The following is a 22439-nucleotide window of genomic DNA, read 5'->3' as shown; positions in this document are numbered from 1 at the left end:
ATGGCGTGCCAAGCGGTGCCATGTCCGCACCCGGGATCCGAACCTGCGAACCCCGGGCCGCCGAAGCGGAATGTGTGCACTTGACTGCTGTGCCACCGGGCCGGCACCTAAATTTTTTATAGCATAATTATATAGAAGTTTGAGTATATAAAAAAAATTCAGTCCTTTAATTTACTAAAGGAATTATGCTTCTATGGGAAAAAAATTTTAAAAGTAGCTGTGACAGCCAGGGATTATAGAACTTAAAGAAAATTCTCCACCCTCTGACATCCACCTACTGCCCAAACACACCTTTTACCCACTCACATTCTTACACACCACTTCCCTGTACACAACTTTGCCTGCACAACTTATCTGTCTCACCCATGCAGTACGTACTTTCCTCCAGGATATAGAAGGGCCAACTGTAGGGTTCCATCTGTTACTGGAATTTCTCCTGCTTTGTCTCATGACCAAATTCCAGCTCATGCTTCAGTATCCATCTCAAGTGCCTCCTGCTCTGTGGCACCCTTGTCCAACTCACTCCTTGGACAGTCACTCCTGCCTCAATACTCTCTAGTACTTGGCTCAAGCTTCTACTTGTTTTATTGCCACTGTCAGTTTCTAGATCTACCCCCTTCACCTTTGTTCTCCTAGGTCTAGCATACTGCCTGGTACATAATTAGTGCTCAGTCTAATTGTTGAAAGAATGATTACATTGCTGATTATGTTTCCTTTCACTGTTGTTCATGCTCTCTGAAAAAGCAGGACCCCATCTCATTTTCCTACTTGGGCTCTTTCTGGAGAGGGCACAGGAATCCAGGGCAAAAGAAGCATGTTTTGCTGGTTGATCTTACTGATGATGCCTCATTTGAGAAGTGAGAATGTACAGGGAAAACTTCCTGTCAGGAGGTTGTCGCGACCTCTCTTTACTGTAAAACCTGTCTGGGAACATTGGGTCACTCATCATTTATTCACTCAGCAAATGTGAGAGTTTACTTTGTGCCAGGTACTTTTAGGAGCTGGGTCCACAGAGGTGAAGCCCATAGGCATGCTCCCTCCCCTCACAGAGCTTCCAGCCTGGCAGGGGAGACAGAATTACAGAGGGAGACAAATTACTCAGGAGTAATTCAACAGATAATTACGAACGGCAGTCTGTTCTATGGAGGGAAAGAACAGGGTGGAGGAAAAGAGGAAAATCGAAGTGAGAGGGGCAGTAGACTGGGTGGTTAAAACAAGAGCTCAGGTTCTCTAACCTTAGACCCAACCCCTGTGACGAATATGCAAGACGCTTTTGTCTCAAGCAAGTCACCACAGCTGCCAACAGCTGCAGTGTCTGTTTGAAACTTCAAACAAAGAATGACTTTCTGAAGTGGTGGCTTAGGGACACAAGAAAGACTGACTTAAAGAAGTTTTTGTTTAAGACAAAAAGCCACTAAAACCAAACAAGAGTAGAAAAACAAATTGTTTTCCATCACATTATATATTTTGGCACCAAAATTTAACTACTACTCTACAGGTTTGTAACAGAGAATATTTTTAATAAGTAGTTTAAAGATTAATTTACTAAGTAGTACTTATTCTTGAAAAACACCAGGCACTGGTTGCGTGCTTTCATAATCCTACTGTTAGCTTGCTTAAAGTCACCATAATTAAAACGGTGAATGTATCTTAATGACACAAGACTGAGACTAGTTCCACCCCCATGGATCAGTCATGTAAAGATCTCCTGCAAACTTTTATTTTATACCTTTCGGAAACTCAACAGAACTAGCTCCTTGTATGTGCCATGCTCTTCCTCCTCGGAATTTTGCATCTACTGTTTTCTCATCCTGGGATGCCCTTCCTTCCTCATCCACCCGATGTGCTTCTTCTCATCCTTTCATACTCAGCTCAGCCGGCACTTCCTCTGGGGTTCTCTGCCTGAGTCCCTCAGACACACGGAGCCTTCCGCTGCTGGGCCCCCACAGCGCCCACTCCGTACCACAAACCGCAGCATTCAGCACGTTTGTTGGAATTGCCTACTTGTTGGTTTTTCCAAAATAGAACGTGAGCACCTCAAGGTCTCTGCTGTGTCTAGCACATTCCAGGCGATTAGTTTGCTGAAAATACACTGGCATTTTAGAGAAGGAATAATGCCTGGTTTTCCTTTATGAACAGAAAGAGGAAGAGCTGTAACAGAGTATAACACTATACATTAAAGTATAACTTCAATGTTTACAAAAAGACTAAGTAAACCTGGTTCTCCCACATGCACATAAAACCACCTTTCTGCAATCTTTATTGCAACTTTAACGATAACAGGTATATGGACCTTAAAAATGCCACCCATGGCTGCTTGCCACTGTCTGAAACCTGAAAAATGGAAAAAAATGGCAGTGGGGGAGGGGAGAGAATGACATAAAGACATTCAACCACTGAAAACATTCAAACGAAAGTCCAACTTTTTAAGCAGTTAAAATTCTATGGTTTGCCCAATAATATGCTTTTATGGAGTCAGGAAATCATGTTAATGTTCTTAGAGTAATTGAAAATCACTTCCAAACAGGTTCCTTCTGTAGATATAACCAATAACAATGTTTTTTCTTTTCATCCAAGACTATCTTCGTTTAAGTTGTAGAATGACGCAACGTTAGTCGGCTATATGGGGAAATAAGACTAACAAGTTATTGGTCTTGGTCAATAGGAACTTCTGAGGCTGCTAAGACCCAAATCTGGCACATGGTGTGTCCTGTAAAATCCTGGTCCACTGTCCTTGACAAAAGTATAGTACATGCATTTAAATGGTCCACTGCTAACTACAGAATTAATAGGCATCAGTCTACAAGGGAGCAAGTTTAATATTCATCTATTTTAATATTCACCTCATTCTGAAGCAGACAGGAAAAGCTACTTACCCGGTAAGAGACTAAATTTTAAAATGTGTTTTCACAGAGATGAACCTACCAACACTAATTTACAGTTAAGTATTTGGGGGATGGGGAGTTTCTTTGCTTTTTATTTCCCCTTGTTTTTAATTAAAAAAAAATATATATATATATATTTAAAGATTTTATTTTTCCTTTTTCTCCCCAAAGCCCCCCAGTACACAGTTGTATAGTTTTAGTTGTGGGTCCTTCCAGTTGTGGTATGTGGGATGCCACCTCAGCATGACCTGATGAGCCGTGCCATGTCTGCGCCCAGGATCGGAACCGGCGAAACCCTGGGCCACCAAAGTGGGAGTGTGCAAACTTAACCACTCAGCCATGGGGCCTGCCCGCTATGTATTTATTTTTTAAAATGTACTACATTGTTATATATATAAAACTATTATATATATTTATATAAAACTATTTAGTACATCAGTAATATCCATCAGTAACCTCCATGTCAGGTTTAAGCAGAAGCTATAAAGTGTATTTTGGCTATTTCCAGACAGAAATGATAGCTCAATATCAACACTGCCAAAGTCAAAACAGTTTTGGCAGACATTCTTGAAACGGTTCCAACAAACAGGCTACAGGTTGAGAGGCTGAAATGTAAAAGCCACAGTTGCCTGGGCTGTTACATTTGTGCCTGATGCATTGAGGGGTCCACCAGGATACAAAGCTGATGGCCTGATTCCATCCTCATGTGCCTCAATCTCTCAGGAGAATTCAACACAGATGACCACTCTCGCTTGGTGGTTCCTTGGTTTCTTTGACACTATTTCCCCAGGTTTCCTCTCTGTTCCCTGACTGCTCTGTCTCCTTTGTTGGCTCCAACCTCTTCTCTGAAACTCTAAAACTGTTCTCTTTCACTCAACATTGTCTCCTTAGGGGATTTCATGGCTTTATGGGATTTCAATTACCACTGACCTGCCAACAAATTTCCCCATATTTCCTACATTTTCCTCTGTATAATCACTTGTCACATATTTTTGGCACCAGGTAGGTAGAGGAAGGCCAAGTGCTGTTTGTTTTGTGAATTGCTATAACCCCAGTGCCCGGCACATAATGATTGTTCAGTTAACGAACCACAGAGGTCAAGGTGAATTTCTTCTATTATGGTGGTCAATTGAAACCTTTAATAACTTTAGAAGTCAAAGTCATCTTTTCCATAGTTGTGGGACAGACCTCTGGACCCAAGAGATGGCAATAATTTGAGCAAATCCAAAGCCCTTTGTTGAGGAAAAATCAACCCTGCTTGCAAGTACTTCACTACCTTCACATAGTGGCAAGGTGGTCACATCGGGACCGAATTCAAGTAAAGCACTTTAATTTATATGACAAAATGTCATATCACCAGCTGTACCTTAGGAACCTAAAGTCTAAGGAACTCTTTTCAGGTGACACAGAATATTCTAAAATGAATTGATACCTTGGCAAAGCCCAGTGGAGATCTTTGATCTAAGACAGTAATAGTCTAAGAGACAGACAATATCTCCAGCTTTTAGAGCACTAACTCCAAAGCCAGAATGCCTGAATTAGAATTCTAGCTCCGGCTGTGTAACTTGGGCAAGTTACTTAACCCCTCTGTGCCTCATTCCCTTCATTTACAATACAGGAATAAAAATAGTACTACGTCACAGGGTTGTCATAAAGATTGAGGTGCTATCCATGTAAAATGGTTAGAACAGGATGAGTTAGTGACGCTGCTGCTGCTGATTCATACATGCAGTTAGAACATGAGCCAACTAAGCCCGTAGACTCTGAAACTTTAACCACAGGAAGAAGTTTTTAGTCCTTGCTATATACCAAGCACTGTGCCAAGAATCTTATATACACAATCACATTTAATCCATCTAGCAAGCCTTGAGGGAGGCGCTACAAGTGTCATTACCCCACTTTTACAGGTAAAGAAACTAAAGTTCAGAGAGTTTAAGAAACTTGCCCAACTAGTTTCACAACTAGCAAGGGCTACTCCAGGATTTAAACCCAGTAGCAGTAGCCAACAGCAGTCCAGATTAAGATCTACACCTGTATAGAATCCACAAACCTGAGATCAGTAGCAGATTGACAAGAATAAGAGTGAAAATAAAAGAATAAAAAATGGCATATTACTATTGGAGTATACTGGAGACAACTGCTAAAAATCAGATCTGGACTAAATACATTTCTTATGCGCCAGGGACTGCTCCAAGTGCTTTACATATTAATGTGTGATGATGATGACCAACAATAACACTTTATATACATTATCTCATGCCATCTTCACAATAACTTTATGGGCCAAGTAATGTGGCCATTTACTAAATCAGGAAAGAAACTCACAGGTTAAATACACTCTTCAAGGTCACAGCTAATGCTCAGAGCCTGGTTTTGAACACAGGTCTCTCCGATCCCCAAATCCATGCTCTTAAAGACTATGAAAACGGTCCCCCAAACTTGGTAAATATCCCAACAGTATCATGAGTTTTTTTGTAAAATAAGGATCTATAGTCAACTAAATTTGGGACTCACAGTATATTCTCTAAGATTCAATATACACATTAGTAAGGTAGGAATTCTGAAATATTTTACAGTTAAAAAAGAAACCCTGGTGAACTCTGTTAACTCAGCATTTCCCAGTCTTATTTAACCATGGAACCTTCTTCAATGTGTAATATGTATTAAAATCCTCCAGGACTAAAATTTGTAAATACATAATACATTCCTTCCCTGTGTGACGCTTTCTTAATGTGGATCACACAGCTAGTACAAAAGATGTCAGAGTGGAGGGGGTGGCGGGAAGGGGAGGAGAGGAGACTGAACAATCATAATAGGAAGCTGTAGAATAAAGTTGAAAGGGCTGTAGAGACCAGCAGACCTGGCTCACAGCCAGCCTCCCCAGGCAGTCATGTGTCTGCGAACCAGTTACTTAACCTTGCTGAGCTTCTATTTCCTTTCTCATAAAAATGAGGACTTGAACTACTATTTCACAAGTTAGTTGTGTTTATCATTCAGTAAATGGATCCATTATCCCGATATCTGCCAGCAATCTTATTCCACTAAAAGCAGATCATCTTCTAAGAGCAAAAGAATTGACTTGCCTTGCTAAGAAAGTCAAGCAAGCAGGGATTATTGCTGCTCTGGACTTGCTTCTCACTAACAAGGAGGAACTGTGCCATGAAATGGAAGTGACTGAAACGCTGGGACAGCGTGACCGTGTCTTAGAACTGATGCAGAAACTAGGAGCAGTGAGATAAACATCTTGCACTTTAGGAAAATAGACTTCAGAACCATCAGATAAAAGGCACTTTGAGTCTCAGGGCATATCATGGGACAGGTAGCACAGAAGAACGTCAGTCAAATTAATTTCTCATGGGGCATTCATCAATTAACCATTCAGGAGGAAAAGGGAAAGGCAGAATGGTATCAAATGAATGTGAATTCGCCAGCAATCTTTTAAGGAGGCTGCCTGTAACTATAATTAACATTTAGCTAGAAATAGGCACAAAATTCATTACAAATTCAAAAACAAACATAAATCTGCAAAAATACTATGAGGAAGTTAGAAACCCAGAAAATAGCAAGGCTTGCAAAAAAAAAAAAGTTGCAAAGGACAACAAAAAGCCTTTTTTGGGTAAATTCAGAGTCAGAAGCACCTGGGAGCACTAGGTCTGCCCCTTGGGGAAAATGGAGCAACACAGAAGACCGAAGAAAGCGGAACCATGAATTCCTATTTTCTCTACCGTGAATGAGCTTCAAACAAACAAACAAAAAGCCTAAAACATTAAGAGAGAATTTATGCCTATGATAGGCAAGAAAACTTATGATTGGGGGGGGGGGGAAGCTTGTACATAAATATCAACATTAGGAAAGAAATATAAGGGCCATAAAAGAAAAACAAAACGCTAGCAGAGTGTAAAGGCTGACTGGGGAAAGAAGGGAAGTATCCACAAGAGATGATTTTTTTTTTTTGAGGAAGATTAGCCCTGAGCTAACATCTGCTGCCAATCCTCCTCTTTTTGCTGAGGAAGACTGGCCTTGAGCTGACATCCATGCCCATCTTCCTCTACTTTATATGTGGGATGCCTACCACAGCATGGCTTGCCAAGCGGTGCCATGTCCACACCCAGGATCCGAACCTGTAAACCCTGGGCCGCTGAAGCGGAACGTGCAAACTTTGCTGCGCCACCGGCCCGGCCTTTAGAGATGATTTTTGAGTAGGTGTTGAAAGATGTGTGGGATGTGGCCAAAGTGAGGGGGTGGGAGGGCATGTGATGCAAGGGTGACAACAGGAGGAAAGGTGTCAGATACGAGTGTGTCGACTGTCCTGGGAACACTGTGAGGCTAGATTCAGCAGAGCGGTACCAGGCTGTGGCAGGCCCTAAGCGCCAGCTAAGGAACTTAGTATTTTTATTCTGCCACTATCCTGGCGGACGGGCAGCCAGGGAGTGAGGGGTAGGGGGTGGGTTCCAGGAAGGTTCACAGTCAGATTTGAGCAGAACAAGGAGCACAGGCATCATCCTACTACTTTGACTGGGTTACGCTGGTCAGTGCAAGTCAAAGAAACGTAGGTGAGCATCTATCCAGATTTGTCTGGGAATAATTCTGGTTTAAAATGGTTGTCCTGGCAAGATTATTAATAGCAGCCTTTATCACTCTCAAAAAATGCCCTGGTTGGATAATAAATTATATGGCTACCTAGGTATATGCAACTTGGGGACTGTGTTTAACAGCAGTAATAATAAACATGTATTTAAATAGTTACAAACTTTAGAGAGGAGAGCTTCCCAGCAGGTATGCCACAAATAGGTTACAGGTGGGCCACAAGATATTGATGGTTAGGTGTTTTATAGTGGTAAAAACTTAAAAGCATTTTTTATAACTATTGAAAAAATTTATCAGAGTTGGCATTCTATTTGAGAACCACTTGTACAGTTCTCCTTATAAATCTTGTGAATTCTGTCATTCAAGTTCATGCAGATTCCCCCCACATTTGTTCCAGGCTCCCCTGGCATCTTCACGGATGTAATCAAGTCTCTGGCATGAAAAAAGATTGGGAAACACTAGAGGAGATTAATTTAACCGTTAGAGATCAAAAAAAGTCAGGACACCGTGTACCAGTGACCAAGTTATCATGAGCATTCCCATATGCGTGGTCACCGCTATGAGGGGCCTGTCAGAGAGACAGCACGAGGGAGAAAAAGGAGCAAATCCATCATGGAGGACTTTGTTTTCAGGTCAGCCTGGCCCAGCGGAGAGAATGAAACTAGGAGTCCCAGAATTCTGATTCCAGTCGCTATTCTGCCAGTAATAACTAATCATGAGATCTTGGGGATGTCATTGACCCTTTCTGGACTTCCATTTCCTCACTTGACAAATGGAAATAACTAATGCTCGCCAGTTATTTATTGTAAAAATAAAACGAGATGACAGAAGTGAAACCCTCGGTAAAACCTAGAGTGCTACATAAAGGTAAGGTATAATAAAAAATGATGTTCTTTAGGGTCTCATTGCTATTAGGGTTAGCCTCCTCTTCCTCTCACCGCTGGTGTCCCCCTGGGGTGTCCTTGGCAGGATCTCCCAATCTTACTCTCAGTCCATACCCATTCACCCCCAGTACTTCCACCCGCCCCCCATTCACTGACCACTCCCAATTCCGTATGTCCAACCCCGCTCGCTCACTCTCCTGAGCTCTGGTCTTGTGTATGCAGGCTATTTATGAACAGCTATCCTTGGACCGGTCCCATGGACACTGCAGAACAAGGTCCAAAAATCTATTGGGTCTTCACTCTTAGATCTGCTCTTTTTCCTAAATCAGAGTCATCATCGCCATTCACCCAGTTACTCCGGAGTCTGTCCCAGGAGTCATCTCTGACTTCTTTCCCTCCTTCACTCCATACTCTCTCTCCGTCAGCAACTGTGGTGAGCTTCACTCCAAACCTGTCCTACTTTATTAGCTCATGCCCTCACCTCTCACCTGGATTGCTTCCTAAGTGGTCTCTCACCTTCACTTGCTTTCTTAAACTCTAGTCTCTACACTGAGAAAGACTGTTCTGAAACACAGATTTGATCACGCGATTTCCCTACTAAAAATCTTTCAGTGGCTCCTTTCTTGGCCCACAAAGCCCTTTATTATCTGGCCTGTGCTTTCTTCCTGCCTCATCTCCCGACTTTTGAGCTTTATGCTCCAGCCAGTCAAATCCACTTTTAGTTCTTTAGCTGTATCATCCTCTCCCATTGGAATGTCCCTTCTGGTTGGAATGCCCTTCTCACCCTCTGTTCTCCCCTCTCTTCTCTTCCCCCACCTCCTTCACTCCACTAGCTCCTATGGAAATACAGTCTAGTACAATGAATGAGTAAGCTCCTGAGCTCGGAGTAAGACAGGCTGGAACAGAATCATGATTCCACCCTTATAACCTGTGTCACCCTGAGCAAGTTACTTTTCTTTGCATTTCAGTTTCCTCCTTTGTAAGATAAGACAAATAAGAACACTCGCCTCATCGAATTATAGCATGGACTAAATGAATTACATGCAAAGCACATGACACAGACTCTGGCGCAGAGTAAATACTCACCACGTGCTTAAGAGATGTCAGTTATTTCTACAGTAAACACTCAACCTGGATAACTCAGATTAGATGGCAATGTGAAAGCGAAACAGTTCCCCATGCCCAGGTCTACATTAGACACCCTTTTTAAGGCTTTTGCGGCAACCCATAAATGCCTCTATCATGACTCTCCTTCTGTCACTCAAGCGCACACTCTGTAACTATCAATAGGTTTATCTGCCCTCCACTCAACTGTAAACTCCTCAAGATTAGATATGTGCCTTTTTCATTTTTGTTTTGCCAGTTCCTAGCATTGCTGTTCAGTTAATATTTAACGAATGAGTGATGGCTTCCAAATGGTAGGATTTTAATTTTATTTTGGAAACACAAAGATAGACTTAAAATTTCATAATGTGACACATATTAGGGAATATAGCTAGGTTTGCCACTGGGAAATTCAATTACATTTCTTAATTCTTTATAAACATAAAATGAAGGCGAAAACAAGTGGTAGACAGTTCTCACATAGTTTTATGTGGCAGTAAAATCAAACATATACTCATGATTTTAAAAGAAGTACTTTTGCGTTAATAGCATGTTTGAGAATGATTACTGCACTTTCACACCTCACAGAAATGTCTTCAGATCAAGCTAAAGCCATATGTTAGAAATACGATGTCCCATTAAAATACAGTAATAATGATGGTATTTCTGAGCTCAGGGCTATATTTGTAGAGTTCTAGGAAAAATTAAAAGGAAAACTATAAATCAGGCATTGTCTAACACACCTGGCAGCAAATCAATCTGACCTTAGTGTTCAAATGCATCCACCAGGAGGTGCTATCCACCGAGATCAGCTCAGATTGCTCACCTGTCAGACTAATCCTGATTAAATACTCCCCTAGAAGCTTTTATTTTTCTTGGTGAGAAAGGTTGGTCCTGAGCTAACACTCAGTGCCAATCTTCCTCTTTATGCTTGAGGAAGATTGTCCCTGAGCTAACAGCTGTGCCCATCTTCCTCTATTTTGTACATGGGATGCAGCCACAGCATGGCTTGATGAGCAGTGTGTAGGTCCACGCCCAGGATCTGAACTTGAGAACCCCAGGCCACCAAAGCAGAGGGCATGAACTTAACCACTACACCACTGGGCCAGCCCTCTGATGTTATTCTTAAAGCCCGTCTGCTGCCAGGTGTTTAAAGAAAATCTCATCAAATAAGCTAAAAATTATTGTAGTTGGTGAAATCTTTCACTTACATGAAGAAATATGTATCATGACAGGTCTGAAAAGAGGTAGACAAAACTTTTATTATTTACTAATGCTTTCAAGTTAAATTTACCTGACATTAGTAAACATTCCAGTTCATGAAGGGTTATGAAAAAGGTTAGCAAATTGAAGCTCTGGATAGCATCCAGCTGAGCTGTCAATTAAACCACTCCCATACAGCCCAAAGGCACAGCATGCACAGAAAATTCTGGTGAGATTACTTTAGATTTGACCAGGTTTGGGGACATTTTACAGGACGAAAAACCAGGCTCAACTGGTCTGAAAGCACGGTCATCCATAAGAAATGGGAGAACACTCAGCAGAAATACCAATTTCAACAACCTCTCTTTCACATTACGTCATCAAAAAGATACATAGTATAAGAACTAGTAAATTAGGAGGTAATCAAGACAAGCCAAGCCAAGCTCTTGCTCTGAACTCCCTTCAGATAGCCTTATAGCCGTCAGTCACCATCTTCACCACCCCTGTAAACTGTACATGACCTCTCTCTCCTACGAGCCTCTGCAACTGTATCTCTTCTGCAACACCTGACAGCTACCTTTTTAATAGCTGTATATTAACATGGCTTGTCCATTCTACCAGGCTGTAGTGTCTTTTAGATCATTTTAGCATCTCCCTAAAACCTCACACAGTAGGCTTTCAATCTGTATTACATCTCAGTGACTGAGCATGTAGCATCCACTTGTGACAGCTGTATCAGGGGATCCAGGATGCCTTTTTCAAAGAAATCTGCTTTTCTTCATAGAACAATTACTAAAATATTAACCACATTGATACGTGTATGCACATCAATTCCACTTTAGAAGTAGGAAATCCATGAAAACCTACTACAAAAAAGAGTTTTAAATAATTTCTTATGGCATGTTCATTGTAGAAAAACGAGAATGTACAGGTTTGAACATTGAAGATATAACCTTATAACCCAGAAAAAAATCACTGTATTTTAAATTATATCCTTCTGCTTTTTCTATATGTATATAGATAGAGATATACATAACTATATGTTTTGATGTGGACATTTTAAATGGGATAATGGCATACACGCTGTTTTGTAGCATTTTCCCACTTAACGTACAGCACAAATCTTTTGTAGGCCATTCACTGTTACTTTACAACCTAAATTTTTTGACTGTATACTATTCCAAAATATGGGTTTACCATAATTTACTTAATTTCTTATTGTTCTTAAGTTTTCATTCTTTTATGTATTTATTTATTGTTTTTTTAATTGCTTTTTCTCCCCAAATCCCCCCAGCACATAGATGTATATTTTAGTTGTGGGTTCTTCTAGTTGTGGCATGTGGGATGCCGCCTCAACATGGCCTGATGAGCGGTGCCATGTCCACGCCCAGGATCTGAACCAGTGAAACTCTGGGCCACTGAAGCAGAGCGAGTGAACTTAACCACTCGGCCACGGGGCCAGCCCTTCATTCTTTCAAATAATGCTGCAAAAAAAGAAAGATGAAAAAGGTTACTGAGGGGGCCACCCAGTGGCGTGGTGGTGAAGTTTGCATGCTCTGCTTCAGCAGCCTGGGGTTCACCAGTTTGAATCCTGGGTGTGGACCTACACACTGCTATCAAGCCATGCTGTGGTGGCATCCCACATACAAAATAGAGGAAGATTGGTACAGATGTTAGCTCAGCAACAATCTTCCTCAAGCAAAAAGAGGAAGATTGGCAAGAGATGTTAGCTCAGGGCCAATCTTCCTCACCAAAAAAAAAAAAAAAAAAAAGTTTACTGAATGTTCTCCCATATTTCTCAAAATAGTAGTGCTTTTGGACTAGTTGAACAAGGTTTCTGATCCTGTAAAATGTTTCCATATTTATAACTACAGCTTTGCCTATATCCATGATTACTTAAATTCATCCAGAGAAATTGCTGGTTCAAAGAATAAACATGCTTCTCTGGCTTCCAACAGATATTGCCGAACTCAGCAGTGCACAGTTCTCAGTATCTTCATGTGTACTGGGATTACCACTTTTTAAAATCTTTGCTTGCATAGCATTTTGAAGTTGGTATTCAGAAACTCCCCTAAAACTCCCTCCTTTTGTCCTTCTGGTTTCCAGCTGCCCAGTCTTCATCTAAACCTCTCTCCACTGCTCTTCCCAGACCCACTTTTGTTTGTGCTTTTCCCCTGCTCAAGTCTTATGATGGATTTGCTCTAACACTGAAATTTGCCTAGCTAGTATTTTACCCCCTTAGACTCTTAGAGCCAAAGTATCAACCAACTAATCTGATAAACCAATCCAGGCTCATGTAAAGGGGCTCTCTCCCTGCAACATATGTGCAATGTGACTTGAGCAGGGTAAGGAAAACATACTATCTCCATCTGGAATGCTTTTTATTTATCTCAAAGAACAGTGGTTCTCAAATTTTGCTGCACATTGAAATCACCTAAGGAGCTTTTAAACAACACTGATGCCTGGGACTCACCTTCTAGAGATTCTGAATAAAATTTTATATAGGGTGTGACTTGGGCATCAGGACTTATTAGAGCTCCCCAGGGGATTCTAATAGGGCATCTGTATTTGAGATGACTAAGAGAAAGATCCCAAGTAGCTTCTTCTTAAGTAATAGTGGAAGGCCCCCAGGAAGAAAAGCGCAATGAACATAATCCCAGTAATTTGACTTATCTGCAGAGGATAAAGGAGACAAGAAGGGGCAGTGAGAGGTGACGCATTTGCTAATGACAACAGAAGAAAGGTAGCATTCATAGTTCTTGATGCTAGGCAGGTGCCTGCTGTGTTAGGAAGGAGGCCAAGCTTCAGGTCTGAAGCAGCTTCATTTGCTTTCGTAATTGAGCCAATCAACTTTCACTAAAATTAACCGGCATGCAATTAATTTCATGGGAGCTCTCCAGCTTTCAGTGAGATAAAATGCTTCCAGTTTACATTAGTTTTATTGTTTCAGCAAAGTTGGGCAATCCCACAGATTTTCCCCACAATCCATAGGGGACCTTTGGGACAACTTTTAGAAGAACACTACAAGTTCCAGGCATTTAAATACATTATTAACCTCACAGCAACCTTACAAGGCAGCTATTTGCCCTATTTTCCATGGAAAACTGAGGATCAGAAAAGATTAGTAAATTGCCTGGCCTCACAGGCAGTAAGTGACCTGGCTGGGATGGGATGGGATGGGATTCAGGGAGGCACGACTCTAACAGTCATGCTCTTATTAACACACAATGCCTCAAGCCATGTTGCCTTTTCCCCAGGACAATTTGAAGCGACACTGGTAAATTGCCTTAAAGGGCAGAAGATGCTTCCACGTGGTCTGAATGATATTTCTGATGTTCCACAATTCAGAAGACAATTGATGAGAGCCACTTCTGTGCAAACCCACTCCCAGGCCACAGTGTCAGGTGACCGTGTTTTGTTACCCCATCCAATTCTGTGACTAGGCCTTACACACACTATTGTTCCCAACAACAGCCAAGGGCACATTCTGGAAAGGACCATGGGGACCAAAGCTCTCGCCTCCGGCGGCTGGCAGTCCAGCTGAGGATGAAAAGCTTTTCTCCAAACCTGGCTTTTCCCAAATTACTTACGGTGGAGAAGACCTCCTTGGTGACCTGAAAACTAAGAAGAATTTCTGTGGCCAATATAGCAGTTTGATTCTTTTTTGCCCTGTTCTTCTTATTCTTATTAGCCATTATTTACTGTAGAAGGCCACTTAGCCCACCCAGGTAAAGACCATGGTACCCCAGAATCTTTGAAGGATGTTACTCTCACATTACATAATTTCTGGAGGAAGAGGGACTGCAGCCTTCCTACATGAAGCCTGCCTTTCTTGGAACCCATGAAAGAGAAGGGGCTGGTCATTCTTCCACCATGTCAACATCAGAGTAAGCAGGAGGGAGGTAAGTGGATCGATGGTTTCGTAGACCCTTCCTAAGGAACAACAGGCCACCTGGGTGGAGAACGTGACTGGATTCAAGACAAACAAATGCCTACTAGGAATGTGCTGCAAGCCCCTAGCCAAGGGGCTTTTTGATAGGACAGAGCCCCCAGAGACTATGTCATCCTACAGACACAATTAGAATGGACAGGAAAAGGAGCATCCATCCTCTAGGAAAATCAGGATTTTTTTTTGTCTCTCTTTCTCTAGTCATTCCTGAAAAAAAAAAAAAGGGTTTACAACGTTTAAAGCCCATGGTTGGGGGACAGGAGGGGCCGGTTTTGCAGGAGGGTTCGGAGTTCAGATCAGGCAGGCTGCTCAGAAACACTGTTCAGTCTTAGGCTCAGCTTTGGCTGCAGATGGTAGTTTAGATTTTAGATTCTCTGAATGCCCTTTACAGGAGAACAAATCCCAGGCAGGGAAACAAAATACACACCCATGATACAGTAGAGAGAAATGTTACCCTGGCAGGGTAAGCCAGGGTACCCTGGCTCGGGCAGACGTTATCTCCTTCAAGGACAAAAAGTAAACGTTGCAGGCAAGCAGAAACCACAGGCACCAGGCAAACAGCCGCTGCCGTCCCGCCGCCTCTCCCGCAGCCAGCCCCAGTCGCGCCTCCAGGCCTCCTTTCTCGGGCTGAGCTGACAAACGCCACGCATGAAATGTGAGAGCCGCGCGGCTCCTCCAGTGCTTAGAGCCCCGACTGCTGCCCCCGGGATGCAGGGCTCCAGTCTGGGGACGTGGGGAGCTGGCCCGTGCCCGCTTCTGCTCTTAAGGTGGCTGCGTTGCCCAGAATGAGAGCCTGATTTTCCCAGAGCCTTCCTAAAACATTTAACTCCCTCTCCGCCGGCCCCTGTAGGAGAACGAAAATGGGGGAGGGATGGTTTATAAAATGATGCAATATTGATTTTTGACGTTGCAAACCAAGAAAGTGGGGGGGGGGGGATATTTAGGACAGACGAGGGTTAAACAGTTGCCAAATTCTATTAGAGAACTTCACCTTCTCCGTCACCAATGCAGGCAAGGAGAGATAGATCTGGCCCGCGGCTAGCAAGAAGGAGGCGAATACGACACGCTGAAAATGCCAGACCGAACTACCTTAAAAAGCGATAGCCTCATTGCATTAGAAAAACATGCATTCTCGTGGGACGTGGTCCGGAAATTTTGTTTCCCCCTTCAAATACTGCTTGAGAAGAGAAACAGAGAATCAGCGCTGGGCTGCGTCTCACCACTTGCTGTGCGGTCCGAAAAGTCGCGTCCAGCAACATCAGCTTCCAGGGGTCGGACACCGAGCTGGGCAGGGGAATGTAGATGTAATAGGCGGCCAGCGCCACCAGGGCGGTGAGCAGGACACAGGACGACTTCATCCTCCCCGGGCTCGGCTCGCCCGCGGGTTGAGGGCGAAAGGACGATGCCACCCAAAGACCTCCGGCAAGTTTCTGCCAGGGCCGGCGGCTCATTCACCGGTGTCTTATATGCCCAGGAGCCAATCAGAGGCGGCGTCGGGAGGAAGTAGGGGCGCTGACGTGCCCTCTCGTCGGTGTCCCTGCGAAGTGCTGCAGACGCTTCAGGTTAGAGAAGGCCCTGAGACTGCGCTGCGCACCGCACAGCGGACTCTGCAGGACACAGGTGTGTATTGCACGCCTGTGACCGAGGGCTCCCTCCTGAAGAAGATCCTCAAATGGAAACCTGGAACCGTTTCAGTGTGATGAGTCTGTCTGTCCAAAGCAGGAGGCCATTCTGACGCAAAATGGAGATGCTGAGAAAAATAATAAAAATCCACTGTCTTCTGGAACCAGACTTGCGATGGAATGTAAATTCTAGCTAATATGTGGTGAAAGGAGGTGACTACAAATTCTTATAGCTCGAGCAATGATAAGCCAGTAGTACATCTAGCACCCAAGCCGTGGTTTCCACATCCCATTCTCCAGTAAAAGGAACCACAGCTCTTTGGAAAAAAGCCTGATTCCAGGGCTGGGGCAGGTAAAATACAGGATGAGCCTGTTGTGCTAGAAGATAGGGAAGTGATCAATAATGATGGGGACTGGTCAAGAGGACACAGGTGGAGGCTTGAAGGATCTCCTAATGGCTAAAGATTGGATGATTTTAGTATCAAAGTAAATAATAATGATGGATTATAAACCATTGAATAAAATAAAAATCCAGGAGCCTATACTAATATAAATCAATAAATAAATGGGAAAACACCACCTGAAAAAAATTCTTTCAGTGGGTCAATGGTAGCAGAAAGAGCATTGAATCCAGATTTCTTGTTAAAGGTTGGAGCAGCAGTGAGTACAGAATGGGAGAGAGAACTTCACCAGCAGAACCACAACCTGAAATCCAGAAAGAAAACATTTGGAAGAACTGTCTCAAGGAGATGGTAAGAGAATGACTCCAAACTTACTGATTGAGGCCTTAAGACACCTGGTACATATAATTTTGCACCTTAATATAGTAATTTCAATTTAATCTGACCCAAAGAAGTCAGATAATCATAAATTTCGGACTGATAATAAGATTATTAGGAGAAAATTTGTTTCGTGTTCAAAGTTGGAGGGAAGCATTTATATGAAAGGCACACTTTAATGGTGTTTCAAGCTTGCAAGTTTGAGGTTATTGTTTTACGTTTTGATTTTTTGTAGTTACTAATTAAGCATATAACTAAACAGATAGAGATGTATATGTTTGTGGGTCAACGTATGTGCATAAAGTTAAAGACTAATCTTTTAGGTGATTAGCAATAATCCCAGAGATATAAACGGAGCTGGCTACTGGATTGCTTAACATAACTTGCTCTCAGGTAAACTGTAAAATAACTTAAAGTTTTACCTTGTGGACTTTAATATTTTCTTCCTGGACTTTGATTATATTTGTAAAATCATAGATCTTAGAGCTGATGACAAACAAAGAAACAACAACAAAAAACCCCCACACCTGACTCGTCAGTCTGTCTTCAGCCACTAATAACAAGCCCAGTTCCATAGATGAGCCTCTCGAGGCCCAGAGCAGCTTGTTCATAGTCCTCTAGTTGGTAAGTGATGGAACCAGTCTTTACTTCTCCTACCTCCCTCAAGCAGTGCACTGAGAGATAGAAACTAAGGATCAAAGAAACCACAATAGTCCTTAGTGCTTCTTCTACAGATCTGAGAGTTTTTGAAAATGAGACCAATTTGAGATAAAAGCCTTCAGCACTTGTTTCCAAAATTTAATTCATTCAACAAATATACTTGGCCCCCACTAGGAAATAACGGAGTCGGGGCAAGGCAGTAAGGTCTCCACTCTTTTGGATGTACATGCTTGGTGGTGATGGTGGTGGTGGGGTGAGTGTAAGGAAGGTACAGAAGGGAGAGCCAAACAATAAATAAATGATAATAGCTAACATGCATGGAGTGCTTACTATAAGCCAGGCTCTGTGGTGAGCAGTTTAAATGTATTAACACACAACAATTCTATGAAGTCGGTACTGTCATTATTCGGAAAGCAGAGGCATTGAAAGGTGAAGTGCTTTGCACCAGGTCACCCAGCTGGTGAGAGGTGTGGCTGGGATTTGAGCCCACAGAGTCAGCTCTCGTGCTCATGTGCTTTACCACTCAACTCCGCTGCTAAGTGATTAGGGCTATGAAGAAAATAGGACAGGGTCGTGTGACACTGTGTGGCTGCTTTCAACTGGGTGATGAAGAGGACCTCTTTAAGGAGAAACCATGTGAACGGAGATCTGAACGACCAAGGAGACAGCCGTGCAGGAATCTAGAGGCCAAGGAACAAGTGCAGAGGCAATAAGGGGCTAATGAGGTTGAGGAACAAAAAGAGTGCTAGTGAGGCAGGAATAGTGGGCTAGAGGTGGTGGTCCCGGCACAGTCAGGGAGGCAGCACAAGCGCAGGAAGGCAGATGGTTTAGGACTGTGTAGGCTATGATAAGGAGTTTGAACGAGGCTTTGCAGCCGGGTAGTAACAGGATCTGATCTGTATTTGAAAAGAAGCACTCTAGCTGTGTGCAGAGCGCAGGCCAGTCAGGGGGCTTTTACAGGAGCCCAGATGAGACACAGTGATGGCCAGGAGTGGCAGTGTAGCAGTGCGATGGAGACAAGATTTAGGATATATTTTAGAGATGGGGGATAGTACATACTCAGAGATTGTAATGGGTGAAAAAAGAGAACGATCAATAAAATGCTCTGCTTCTAGGGAAATAAAGTGTAATTTGAGTCAAGCAATTGACATTTCCACTTATATAGAACTATCTGAAATTAGTTTTTATTAAAACCTCCTAATTATGTGACATAGCAATATCATTGCTTAACAAAATCTTTATTTTTATTACTGGAAATAATTTATCCAAAGTGCCATCTACTATGCCATGTGAAGTGGGCTTTTTCATCCAAGGACAAGGAGGACTTTAGTTCAACAAATACTTACTGAGTCCTGCTCTCTGCAAGCCACTATGGTAAGTGCTGTCATGATGAAAATAGTCCCTTTCCCGCAAAAAGTGTCCACTCTGGTCAGAGAGAAAGTCAGATAAACAAATTTTTCCAAATATGTACAAAGTTCGGAGACGTGGTGCAAAGGAAGTCATGATTAGTTCTGTTCTGGAAGAGTGAGGAGTAAGAAGATCCACAAAAAAGGTGATGACTGAGCAGATTCTGCAGGTTGAAGAGGAGTGTGCAGGTGGACATTGCAGATGGGGTAAGGCTATCCCACGCAGAGAGAAGAACATGTACAAAAGTCCTGAAGTGGGGTGTGAGCACAGAACCACAGGTAGTTTGATATTTCTGGAGCATCAAATGCAAGGAGGTGGAGAGTTTAACCTGAAGAGTTAGACAGAGGTCACATGATTCAGGGCCTTGGATGTTATGCCAAGGAGTTTGAACATTATCCTGTGGGCAATGGAGAGGCATTAATGGGTTTGCCATTAGATCTCGTGGCAAGGTGGATGGTATATTGGTAGGGGGAGAGCAGCGAAGTTGTTTGGGAGGGTGTTGCTTCTAAGGTGTCCAAGAAAGAGATGATATTCTTTTAGACTTGTATCAAGTGATGGTAATAGAGTTGAAGAGTCAAAGATGTCTAAGAGTAGAATCAATCAGTAGAATCAAAAGCACTTGGAGAGGGAGGGAAAAGGAGGAGTCAAGATGAATTCCCAGATTTCTTGTTGAAGCAACTGGATAAAGAAGGGTGGAAAAGTAAAAGATTTGAGGGACAATGACAAATTGAGCCTGGAGTATTTAGGTTTGAGGTATTTATGGAAAATCCAAGTAGAGATCTTGAGTAGACTCACAGGCATACAAGTCAGGGCTCACAGGAGAGGTCCAAGCTGGGGATGTAAGTATGGGAATCTTACCGTAACTGAAGCTGTGACAGTGGGTGAGAGAGCAGCTGAGAATGAGAGGGTTTGGGGGAAGAAAAGCAGGCCTGAGGGCCTTGGCATTTACTGTTTAGGAGAAGGAGGGGGACACGTTGACAAAAGAGGTCTAGAAGAAGAGGCCAGAAGGTGGACTGTCTGATCTAGAGAAACGGAGTAGTGATGGATAGGAAAGTGAAAGAAAGCATTTAGAAGTTAAATTGGAATTTCCTAACTAGATTCTTGAAAGAGCAGGGAGAGGATGGAGACAATAATGACTTCAAAGTTTTTGGTTTGGGTAATGTCATCAACTAACATAAGAAATACTGGATGGAAAGCAGGTTGAGGGTAAGATGAAGGGTTCGGTCCTTGATTTACTCAGAATTATATTCAGCAACATTCTCAGCAACATGATATAAATGCAATGTTAAACATTTGATTAAGGTCAAAGTCGCTACATGATATGTTGAAGAAAACTGGTTTGTAAATCACTGTATTTATAACGTGTGCCTAATTTGCATAACACCCTCTACTGACTATGATTTGAAGTTCATCCTTGATGTTGCCAATTATGACAGCATTATACTCACTTAAGACAGAAAACCTTGGCTTGTCTTCAAAGAACAAAAGGAAGTTTTTCTTTTTCTTGCAACCATCCTATTATATCATCATCCAAAAGATCCAGGAGTTTGATGGATCCAGCGTAGTCTAGCCTAAGGCAGCTCCAGGAACACGGCAGTGGTGCATCTGATTGAGAGCATCAGAGTGCCTCATCTTCCCATCATAAACCCACAACTCAGGGACCGCTCCTGTGCCTCATCTCCCACTTCCCTGAATCTTGCCCTCAGTAACTGTGTTAGTTTCCTGCTGCTATTGTAACAAAGTACCACAAACTGAGGAGCATAAAACAACAGAAATTATTCTCACAGTTCTAGAGACTAGAAGTCTGAAATCAAAGTGTCAGCAGGGCCATGCTCTCTCTGAAGGCTCTAGGAGAAAATCCTTCCTTGCCTCCTGCTAGCTTCTGTGGTTGCTGGCAATGCTTGGTCTTCTTTGGATTGTAGATGCATCCAATCTCTGCCTCTGTCTTCACATGGCTGTCTCCCCTGTGTATCCGTCTTCATCTCCCTTATCTTCTTCTTAGGACATGGGTCACATTGGATTAAGGGCCCATCCTATCTCATGGGCCTCATCTTAATTATGACCTCATCTTAATTAATTACATCTGCAATGACCCTGTTTCTAATGACCCTATTTCTAAATAAGGTCGTATTCTGGGGTACTGGGAAGGAAGTGGATTTGGGAAGGGTGTGTGGCACTGTTCAATCCAGTACAGCACCCAAGAGTTAAATGCGTAATGGAAGCACTTTAGCAGGGCATCCTGCCCCTTCCCCATGGTAGTCCCCAGGTCTCCGGAGATAGTTTGGGCAACTCTTGTACAGGTGACATTCCCTTTGCTCATCTTCTAAAGCTCAGGCTTTTGTTTTTGGAACGACACCTAATCTAATAACTAATTCTGACTAATGGGAAAAGGGGTGGGGTGAGGGTAGGGGATGTATGTGAGTTTTCCTGCACCTTGAATAGCCTCTTGGAAGTAATACTTTCTTTGTTTTCTAACTCAAAAGACTGGCTGTACTGTTTGGGTTTCAGGCTGATAGGAAAAGAGTATATGTGAGGAGGATCATGGCCTGTGTTGGTGGCTATCTGCCTTGCAGAAATGTAAGCCTGATACTGCCCAAAGAATCTATCTCACACACACACACACACACACACACACACACACACACCTATCTTCTAAAATAAGGTAGAAATAAAAAAATCAGAAGGTTTAAGGTCAGTAGAAAACATGTGAAACCATTTTTTTTTTAACCATCGTCTGGTCAACTTTAGCTCAGGTTTCCCAAAGGAGAAAGATGCTCTACAGTAAGACACAAGTCAGGGTCTTTGACCAAAGATATTTATTGCTTAAAGTCAGGCACATTCTAGCTTTTAAAACATCCTGTGCTCTCCAAGGAACTGATTGTTATTTTGGTGTGCTTGATGGATCTACCCACCAGAAAAGGTGTGGCCTGTGAAGACAACTGGGCATAGTTGTTGGTCCCGGGGTGTGTCTGATAGAAAGTGGTGAATTGGCATTCAGGATTCCAGCCAGTCACCTGTGAATGTGAATATTATCTTCAAATAAATTCCAAGCTCCTTTCCAAGCCTAGCAACCTTGGCTGCTCAGCCTCTGCCTACCTCCGTAACTCACCTACTGTCCCCACAACCTGTCCTGGATGCTGCACCCACACTGGGCTTCATTTCAGTAGTCAGATATACTTAGGCTCTTCTGCCCCAGTCTTTACACAGGTCACTCTGTGCTGTTTCCTCTACCCGGCACTCGCTGCCCCCTACTTTTCATTCTAGTTGGCCCATTTTTATTATTTAGGTATCTGCTGAAATGTCACTTTCTCAGAGTGACAATATTTTATAAAGTTCAACATTTAGTATGTCTGGGCCTT

At 42.8% G+C, this 22439-nt stretch overlaps 1 protein-coding gene across 1 annotated transcript in view; it reads right to left on the bottom strand.

The window, feature by feature from the left end:
- NCEH1 (neutral cholesterol ester hydrolase 1) overlaps nucleotides 1–16186 on the bottom strand; it is a 54546-nt gene extending 38360 nt beyond the window's left edge. Inside the window, exon 1 of the mRNA XM_046659914.1 lies at nucleotides 15833–16186. Within this exon, the coding sequence (XP_046515870.1) occupies nucleotides 15833–16063 (231 nt within the window). The 5' untranslated portion in view covers nucleotides 16064–16186. The remainder of the gene's footprint in view (nucleotides 1–15832) is intronic.
- Nucleotides 16187–22439: the final 6253 nt, after the last annotated feature.

This window comes from Equus quagga, chromosome 4, assembly GCF_021613505.1.
Source record: "Equus quagga isolate Etosha38 chromosome 4, UCLA_HA_Equagga_1.0, whole genome shotgun sequence".
Classification (NCBI taxonomy): Eukaryota; Metazoa; Chordata; class Mammalia; order Perissodactyla; family Equidae; genus Equus; species Equus quagga.
Note: the sequence above shows the minus strand (reverse complement) of the source record. Positions and strands in the feature narration are given on the sequence as shown.